This window comes from Triticum dicoccoides, chromosome 6A (genome assembly GCF_002162155.2).
Source record: "Triticum dicoccoides isolate Atlit2015 ecotype Zavitan chromosome 6A, WEW_v2.0, whole genome shotgun sequence".
NCBI classification, from domain to species: domain Eukaryota; kingdom Viridiplantae; phylum Streptophyta; class Magnoliopsida; order Poales; family Poaceae; genus Triticum; species Triticum dicoccoides.
In genome coordinates this window covers 389,349,451-389,359,627 of record NC_041390.1, presented here as the reverse complement: position 1 = coordinate 389,359,627, position 10,177 = coordinate 389,349,451, and the positions used below count along the sequence as shown (strand labels likewise).

Genomic DNA, 10,177 nt, shown 5'->3' with positions numbered 1-10,177 from the left:
AGCAACGTTGCCGGCAATACTCAAATGGCTAGTCTCGATAGGCAAGTGACGCAAAATAGGCTAGGGGTTAACAATGCAATTCCAAGGGAATATACATTGGAGGGATACCACGATACCAAGATGATATGGAGGTTACCGTCGAAGGTTTCTCGTTTGTAAGCCACAGACGGATGTTTGTGAAGTGGTCAATGTCGATGACGAACTCGAGGCGATGATGAGTTGCGATGATCTTGATGTAGATACCAAGATGATGGAGACTCGTCCCTAAGTAGCCCAAACACCTTAGGAAACGGAAAAACCGCAAACTCAAAATCTCAAAGGCAAATGTCAAATGGTGGTAGCGGGATGTGGTGGTGGTTTTGTGGAAGCTCAATGGAATTGCGGAGTGGCAATGATGGGTTGTGGAGTACGCAATGCGGAAATGGAGGGTAAGGTGGTGGACTATACACGGTTTCGGAGTTGGAAGCACGGTCCCTAAGTAGCCGAAACACCTTAGGAGACACAACTCACAACACAAACAAAATTGGGTTAAGTTGGGGTGGCGAAAGTGTAAGCCTATGCGGAAGTTATGGTGGTGGTTGATGAAGAAGCAATCGTCCCTAAGTAGCCTAAACACCTTAGGAGACTCGAATCACTCCTCAAGCAACCACTAATGCGATGGGGAACAAAATTGGTTAGGTTGCGGAAGTCGATAGTGGTTATGCGGAGGTTGTGGTGGAAGCCCTAGGCAAATATGCCAAAGTTCCAAAAATCTGATGGAGTCAAATGGTTATCGTAGTATTTTTGTGGTAAGGGGGATGTCAATAGCTTCAAAACGAGCTAAAGAACGTCAAAAACGGACTCCGGATGAATTAGTTATGGTCAAAACGGTGAAACACGGGAGGCTGATGCTCCAGGGGTCGGACATCCGGGGTCGGGCCGGATTTCCGGGACCTGATGTCCAGTACCGCACACGAAAATGCGCTCTAGGAGCCGGATGTCCGGGCTAATGGCCGGATGTCCGGGGCTATGGGCCGGATGTCCGGGCTCCAAATCCGAGGATGAACTCGAGGAACTCGATTTTGGGGGAGGAAATTGATGATTTTGGAGGCAAAATTGCGGAGATTTCACGGATGGAAAATGGGGAAAGTTGGGGGAAAGATAGATCTACTCAAGACACAACGAATCCATGGATCAAAATCAACAAAACATCATCGAAACCAACAAATCACAAAAAAATTGGGGTTATTTTTGGTGGGGAATTTTTGAATTTGGGACAAAATCAACAAAATTGGGCTAGAAAACAAAGAGGGGAGGCTCCGAAATCGTGATCAACGTGGCTCTGATACCAAGATGATGTAGGGTGGAACCCTACATGGCCGATCTTTTACGAAAGGAGCGGATCCCACAAAGAACACGAAGAACACGAGGGGAAACACGAGGGAAAAATCACAAGGGGAACACAAGAGAACACTCAAACCAACAAGTATGATCACACATGTGCTAGATCCATGAACACAAAAGGAGATATAAGATCCACGATCAACAAGGGATGATACATGGTAACCGGTTCTTCTCCAAAGTAGGTCTTGATGGGGCCACCCAAGAGGGGGTCTTGAATCCAAGGGGATCTTCTTCGAAGAGGGGTCGCGGTCTCTCTCGTGGAGTAGGTCCGTAATGGATGAGCAAAGTTCTATCTCTAAATGATCTACTACTTTGCTAACCCTAGAAAGAGGGAGGAGGAGGAGTATATATAGTCTAGGTGGACGAAGGGGTACATGGGCCTTGGCCCTTCACTGTGCACAGACAGGTGGAGCCGGATGTCCAAGCATCGGGCCAGATGTCCGGGGCTTCACGACGAGCCGGATGTCCAGGCTGGCCTGGGTCTTCCAGATGCATTCGATGATGGAGGGGCCGGATTTCCAGGCGAGGGGACGAATGTCCGGGGCTTCGGGAGGAGCCGGATGTCCAGGCTGCACTGGTCCTTTCCAGTGTTCTCTGGATAGCCGGTGCCAGATTTTCGGGGCAAGCACCGGATGTCCGGCCGCTGTAGCAGCTGGCTCTTCTTCCTTCTCCTTCCTTCGCTTCCGCGCACGCTTGGCCTTGGTCCTTGGGCTCTCCATGGTCTCCTCGGGTGTACCTGAGTATGCACAAGGCCCGCGCTTGAAGTAGCATCCATGTCTTACATGCGGAAAGGGAAGATTCGGAAAGGAGCGAGTTCACCGTAGGTCCAAAGGCGTATGCTTGAGTGTACATGGGGATGATCGTAGGATGCTCCGCATCATCTGGTCCAGAAAAAATCTCCCAAAAGTTTCTTTGCGTTTGGACTCTGTTTGGTACTGATATTTTGCAAAGTAAAAAACAAGCAAAAACAGCAACTGGCACTGGGCACTATGTCAATAGGTTAATCCCAAAATTTGATATAAAGTTGCTATAAAATGATTGTAAAATATCCAAGAATGATAATATAACATCATGGAACAATAAAAAGTTATAGATACATTAGAGACGTATCACCCCCTACCCAAGATCCGCCGGTTTTGACACCGACAATACTATTGACTCTTTGCATGAAAAGTAAATACATAAAGGTAAAAGATAGACCCTTTGTAGAAGGAAGCAGAGGTTGTCATGCACTTTTTGTTTTTGGATGTGCAAGCTCTTAATGTAAAGGAACGTCATTTTATATTGCCCCTTGTGATAGTAACCTTTATTTTGCAGTTCGTCGATTTAATTTTTTTACAATCACAAGATCGTACAAAGCTTATTTTCCTTTAAAATAAAAGATCATATAATTTAGAAGCAAATTTTATGCTTTATGCATCGATGACAACTTAGTTGAAGGATCTTAATCAATCTATAGGCAGATATAGTGGGCTCTGCTACTTCTTAAGCTTGCATTGATTTTTCCCTTGAAGAGGAAAGGATGATGCAGCAAATTAGAGATAAGTATTTTCCTTAGTTAAGAACCAAGGTATCAATCCAGTAGGAGGCACAAACAAGTCCCCAATAGATGCACCTGCATAAACTAACAAAGACTTGCACACAACGTGAAAATTGGGTTGTCAATCCCTTCATGGTCACTAGAAAGAGTGAGATCCGATAGAGATAGATATAAAAAATAAGTAAAAATATAAAAGTAAATACATTGCAGCAAGGTATTTTTGGATTTTTGATTTTATAGATCTGACAATAATATGATAAAAATAGACCCCGGGGCCATAGGTTTCATTAGAGGCTTCTCCTTGAAGAAAACATAAGGTGGGTGAACAAATTACTGTTGATCAATTGGTAGAAAAGCGCATAGTTATGACGGTATCTGAGGCAATGATCATGAATATAGGCATCACGTCCGTGACAAGTAGACCGACTCCTGCCGGCATCTACTACTATTACTCCATACATCACTCCTATCCAACATGCATCTAGTGTATTAAGTTAACAAAAACGGAGCAACGCCTAAAGTGCTAAAGTGCTTTGGCTCCATTATATTTTCTCCATTAACCTAGTTGTTTAGAGACTCGTTCAATCATGTATTTGATATTGTAGTGATAATATTTTTATTAAGTGAGTTGCATAGACTTGACCAATTTATTATGTAGCTTTAAATATGGCGAAGTATTATATGCCCATGTCGGGACTATAATTACCTTTTCTCTTGTAAATAAGATAACTAATTACTACTCCAGCTACTTTTGGGCTTGAAAAATACCTTATCCCAAAGTATAGTCAGTAACATATGTGCAGAGGAAAAGGTTTACACCTAAGCTGCTTCACATGCCTTGATATGATTTAGTCACATTCTTTATAAAAAAAAGTCAAGAGTTTGGTCAATTTTAATCATTAATGAACATAAATAAGCTGCTCAACAATCAAATACATTTGGATTCCGAGTGTAGCTTCATAACACAAATTCATATGACTTCTAAAATACATGAATAGGAAAACCCATTAGTAGAATGTAGTGGTATATTTAATATTACATGATTTGTATGGTCGTTTGATTGTGCACGGAATAAGGTAAGGTTCTTTACATGGGGTAAGTGGATGGAAATTTTTGTATGAAATCTAGTAAAAATTAATCATACCGGGAAATTCGATGAATTGCAATCCTACAAATCAACAACTCAAAATTCATAAAAAACTTTAAACTTCATTATAAATCATTTAAGTCAAATGCCTATGAAGAGAGAGCACTTTGTTTTCTTAACACAGTACAGACACAGACACTCATGCATACGCACATACGCTCACCCCTATGAACGCATGCACACCATATCCTTATTAGCACCTCTGAGAGACTGAGCCGACCCAATATCTTGAGATTGACAAAGTCACCACACGCGCCTTCTTAGTCGACTGGAACGTCTCCTCCCACTAAATCGGAAAGCCTGAAACAAATCAAGGAAATGCGAGCATCGGTGTCTAGTTTAGGACTTGAATCCTGGTGGGCTGGTTTCAACACAAAGAACCTAACCATGCTTAGTTTGCGAGAGAGAACTTTGTTGTTATGATATGAGTGTTGCATGCCTTTGATGTATTGTGGAATTCCAACTTATTTACTCAAGGTTTTCAATTTATTGTTAGTAGATGACCATACTCTGTTATCTTAATGATAGTGGAACCGCCTTTTATAAGGTTACTAAAAATAAATCATGTTTGCATCAACATGTAGGGCCAAGGTCTGCACTAAACACAACAAACATATTGTGTGTGTAGAGAGAGTTAGAGAGATGCTTTAGTTTGTGATTTAGGAAGATAAATTGTGTTGTACTAACATTTGACCTATATTTTTCTTTTGCAAATTTTCATGAAAAATGAGTCATGTTTTGTAAGTCTAAGTAACTTCCACATTATATAGCAAATAGACAATAGGTGTATATGCACCTAGAAGCCATAGCCAATTACCGAAATTTTATGCAGTGTTTTGGCTCCTAGGTGCATATGCACCTATTATCAAAATACACATTTTGAAAAGTTAAAAAATTCGAAACAAAAATTCCGCAGGTATATCCGGACATTCTATGTGCGTGCACAAAGTTTCGGTGAAAAACAATGTTTTTTGTGGCTTGTGTAAAAAAAATAAAGAAATGCCTCGTGAATAGTTATAATGAAGGATCAGAAATTGTCTTTTTTTACACAAGCCACAAAAGCCTCGTTTTTCACCGGAAACTTTGTGCACGCACGTAAAATGTCTGGATATACACGTGGGATTTTTGTTCAGAATTTTTCAACTTTTCAAAATGTGTATTTAGACAATGGGTGTATATGCACCTAGAAGCCATAGCCAATTACCGAAATTACAAGTGTTATATAGTTGTCCACCGCAAAAAACCCCGATAAGCTTATAGAATTGACGCTTCGTGTGAACGTTTTCTGACCGATCGCTCTGAGGTGCGTTGGATTCCATGCGCAAATCTCAAAAGCATTGGCTTCCTCCGCCCGAGCGAGCGACGAAATGCTTCGTTTTGTAGACTCCCTTGAGAGTGAACGCCGCAAACTTCCTATTTTTTAATCCATTTTTAAATCCTAAACAAGTGGTTACAAGATCATGTCAAATTCTGCCTTTTAGGGTTTTTTTCTTTTTTGCACATGGCAAATATATCGTGTATACCATGGCAAATTCTGTTTTTAGTGACATGGTGTTTTCGTAAAGCCCTTTAATTACCCCCTCGGAATAGAACATGACACGTTGAAACACGGATGAGGATACTGCTCTACTCGTAGTAGTCCCAGTATTACCTTTTTGCAAGGAAAGGAAAGAAAAAGAAAAGAGAGGAAATCGTCAAAACCGATTAGAGAAAGACACGACACTGACATAAATTTCAGGCTTTAAACTCTGCGAAATGAGATGCCCCTAGCCTCCATAGCAGCACGATGACAAACAAAGACCAGCTCTCTCTCTTCCCTCTTCCCCTTGTGCCAGCCCACCCACAGCCGGAAGGGAACCACGCGCAAGGCCCCCACCCAAACGGCTATAATTAGAGGAGAGACACGGTTCTTCCCATAAGCCCCCTGCTCCTGCCTCCTCCTCCTCCTCATCTCGCTATTCCTTTCCGCTCCCACACCACGCGCAAACGTCCACAACCCTTTGTATTTCCACACAACACCCTCCCCTGTACGTGACCAACTCCGACAGCGGAGACACGAATCGAGCCGTGTCGACAACAAACAATTAGCCCAGACCCCGAGGACACCAGCGCAAAAACACCGCCCGCCACCGGGGCGGCCAAGAGACCGCCGCCGCCGGCCGATCGGAGCACCATTGGAGCCGCGCGCGCCCCTCCGCCTGCCCCCGCGCGTCCGGGCGCTGACCCGTCGCAGCGCCGTCGCCCGCGCTGCCGCGATGGAGTCTGCCGGCTACTACACCAACTGCAAGAAGACCGACGGAATCTGCGAGGGCATCTGCGACGGCGAGGTGAGGACCTCGCTCCCGTCCCTTCGCCCACACCCCCCAGATCTGTCCCTTTCCCACACCGCGTGGCTATCTCGGCGGATTGATTACCTGGTCCACGAGAAGGCCCCTTCTCGCCCCTGCTTTTTCCTTCTTTTTATATTTTATTTATTATTTATTTCTTTTTGGTTGGCCTGGAAACTGCTCGCTTCATGCTTCGGTTGCTCCAATTGCTCTTGTTCGCGCTTCGATTCCACCACCAATATCACGCTTGCTTCGATATACTATTGTTATTCCGTCGGCAGGTTTCTGTTTTAGAGTAAGTGTCGATGAGATTTGCCTAGTCCGGCTCCGAGATGCTTGCCTAGTTGCTTTACAAGAAGAAGAATCTTTGATCTGTTTCGGTCCTACACATGGGGGGATTAGGTGTAATCCCAGGTTTTGATGCTGCTTCTGGTGCTGGTGGAATCTCGCGAGCTGGCCGAATTTGGGTTCCCTCTAATCCTGGAATCTTTTCTTTAACCGGTTGAGGTGCGGCCGTGAAACGATCCACCTTTAGTAAAAGGGCCAGGTTAATACTTGTGCACGCTGACGATTCATGCTGCCAAAGTAGACTACGAAGGAGTTCGTTAAGAGATACTCCTACGTACTCCACTATGCAGCTTGCTCTTATCGTCGATCTGAATTAGGCTGTGTCTATTTTTCTTTGTATAGTAACAAAATAAACACAAATCCACTTGAATACTTGTTCCTGCCATGGTTGATCTTCCATGAGTAATAATGTAACATTGATTTTGTGCTTCCCGTGTTGAGTGGGTTTTAAATTTTTTCCCTGTTTTCATCTACAGCCATCCAATTTGCGCTGAACAAATTAGTAACTCTCTTTAGCCAAAAAAATCAGTTATGCAATACACTGTAAGCTTTACTAATTGATTTACAATAGAATTGGCGTCCTAAGTTGGTTTAATCAGTGTGTGCTGCATATCCCTGCAGTTTGTACAGTCTTTTCTTGTTCAAATAGTTGTGTGAAGAAGATGGGTGTTTACTTGCATATTATTATTTTTAGCTCAATTTCGTGCTTCTTGTGACTTCCATTGCCTGAGTGATTTTTCACATGGTTTCTGTATTCATTTGCAGCATGGTTCAAAGGCTGTTCTGAGCATGTCAAGGCTGAAGTGTGCACTTCGGGGATTTGATTTAAAGGCCCTTCTGTTCCTGCTGATTGGTGTGCCGATTATAATTTTCGTCATATATGTTCATGGCCAGAAGGTCACTTATTTCCTCAGACCAATCTGGGAGAAGCCCCCGAAGCCTTTCACTGTACTTCCTCACTACTATCATGAAAATGTTTCGATGGCAAACCTCTGCAAGTTGCATGGATGGAAGGTCCGAGAGGCTCCACGGCGTGTCTTTGACGCGGTGCTTTTCAGCAACGAGCTCGACATTCTTGATATTCGTTGGCACGAGCTTAGCCCGTATGTGTCAGAATTTGTGCTGCTCGAGTCCAATTCAACATTTACTGGCCTTGAAAAGAAGCTCCACTTCAAGGAAAACCGCCAAAAGTTTGAGTTTGCTGAATCACGGTTGACCTATGGTATGATAGGGGGGAGGTTTGTGAAGGGTGAGAACCCATTTGTGGAGGAATCATATCAGAGAGTCGCGCTTGACCAGCTTCTAAAGATCGCCGGGATCACCGACGATGACCTGTTGATTATGTCTGATGTTGATGAGATCCCAAGTGGTCATACAATCAACCTGTTGAGATGGTGCGATGATACGCCTGAGATACTTCACCTTCAGCTGAAGAACTATCTCTACTCGTTTCAATTTATGCTTGATGATAAGAGTTGGAGGGCTTCAGTACACAGATACCGAGCGGGGAAGACGAGGTATGCCCATTACCGGCAAACTGACGACCTTCTGGCAGACTCAGGATGGCACTGCAGCTTTTGCTTTCGGTACATAAATGATTTTGTCTTCAAAATGAAAGCCTACAGCCATGTGGACCGGATCAGATTCAGCTACTTCCTGAACCCCAAAAGAATTCAGCATGTGATATGCCAAGGGGCTGATCTCTTTGATATGCTTCCGGAGGAGTACACGTTCCAAGAGATCATCGCCAAGCTTGGTCCAATCCCAAGTACGTATTCAGCGGTTCATCTTCCCGCCTATCTGCTCGAGAAGGTTGATCAGTACAGGTATCTTCTTCCTGGCAACTGCATGAGAGAAAGTGGGTAGCCTCGGCCGTTTCCATCAAGATGTGATGCCCCCTTGGGGAAGAGCGTGGCTTAGCGGTTGTATTTGATACCAGTGGCTGGCTGACTTAGTTGGAATGGCGGTTGTGTTGGGTTCATGATTTTGTACCATGTAATTCAAAACAATGGATGGAGGGCCTGACAGCATAGCGCATGCTCCATGGGCCGCTGCGTGCATGTTTTATTTTTGGAAGAGGAGCTTAGCCACCTGAGTCTCTTGTTGATTCATTGCTTCCATGATTGATTTATGAACTCAGAAAATATATTGTAGATTACAGACTGAGTGTGACATTTGCAGCAGTTTCTCATTGTTACCTTGTGGTGTACATTATTATTATCATCATCATTTATTCTTGCTGATGATTTACTGCAGTACATGTGCACTCAGTGGGTTCATGTCCTGCCTGCCCGCCTTACTGCTGTCAGGGGCCATCCGTTTTTCTGGTCAAGTGTCTTAATCCTCCTCTTAACATGTGATGCCGTTGCTGTCGTACTGAAGACACCGGAGTGTGCAATTGATTGCATCTGTCATCTTTCTTTTGCCAACAGTCACAGGTTTCCTTGGTAAGGGTAGGTTTGGTGCAGGTTGATTTGGGTAATCCATACTCTGTTTGGGCATCACTGGCAGCTGCAAGTTGTTAAGCGACCTGTGAGCGCTGCAATGTGGGTGGGAACAGGCTGTCCGTGTGGGTTGCTGTCCACCTCGGCCAGAGTGGCAAAACATGCTGCGCAGCACATTGGCTGTTGGCCTTCCTCTCCGTGCGACCCTACGCGACTTTGTTCCGTTGCTACGAGGCTTCCTCGGCTAGTTGATTTGTTCAATGATTTTCAGAGAAACGTTGCCAGTAGTAGTGGTATAACTTGCAGTCTTCGGTGGAGGGAAATTGCAGATTTTATGTGGGATTTTGCCTGCGGACTGAGCTGTCTCTGGAGGCAAGTTGTAGAGGAGATTCCTTGAGGCGAGTGGTACAGTGGCATGGGCGTCGCCGGTGGACCGGGTCACGAAGGCATACGGATAAGGCCAACTTCAACGGAGACCCGCAATTTTTCTCCCGCATCCGTCCGCGAACAAAGTGACCAGTCCACGCGCATAGATGTGGGAGGCCGCTACCTAACGCTGACCGCATACATTCCGACAACAATTCAAACTAACTAGACAAAATTCGCCGGGTTTCATATAAACATGACGGGTTTCATTACATTTACATCTAACCGGTGCTCTTCCGGCTCTAAAGGTAATACACCTAATCTATGATTGCCGGCGCTCGTTTCCTATGTTCGGCTATGAGCCTTGAGAACTGAAACTTCTTCTTCAGTTTCGTTTCAGCCTCCGCAACCACCGCCTTCAGAGACCCGCGAAATGAAGTTGTTCATCTCCACGTCTCCGCCAAGCGGCTAATCAGGCGTCGATATTGAGATCACCAAGCTTGGCTTCAACGGGAGGGGAGGAGCGATGGCTTTCTTGGGACCCAAGTGGCAGCAACCCACCATGCTCTACTCTTTCCTTGTTGCTGGCGGCACCCGCGGACGTGTCGGTGGGGCGCGGCCT

At 44.7% G+C, this 10,177-nt stretch overlaps 1 protein-coding gene across 1 annotated transcript; it reads left to right on the top strand.

Annotated features, from left to right (window-relative positions):
• The first annotated feature begins 5,884 nt into the window (after positions 1 to 5,884).
• On the top strand, positions 5,885 to 8,962 carry LOC119316974 (beta-1,4-mannosyl-glycoprotein 4-beta-N-acetylglucosaminyltransferase-like). The gene is made up of 2 exons (XM_037591364.1): positions 5,885 to 6,397; positions 7,511 to 8,962. Exons 1-2 carry the CDS (start codon positions 6,326 to 6,328, stop codon positions 8,609 to 8,611), a joined length of 1,173 nt encoding a protein of 390 aa, XP_037447261.1. The 5' UTR covers positions 5,885 to 6,325; the 3' UTR covers positions 8,612 to 8,962.
• The last annotated feature ends 1,215 nt before the right edge of the window (positions 8,963 to 10,177 follow it).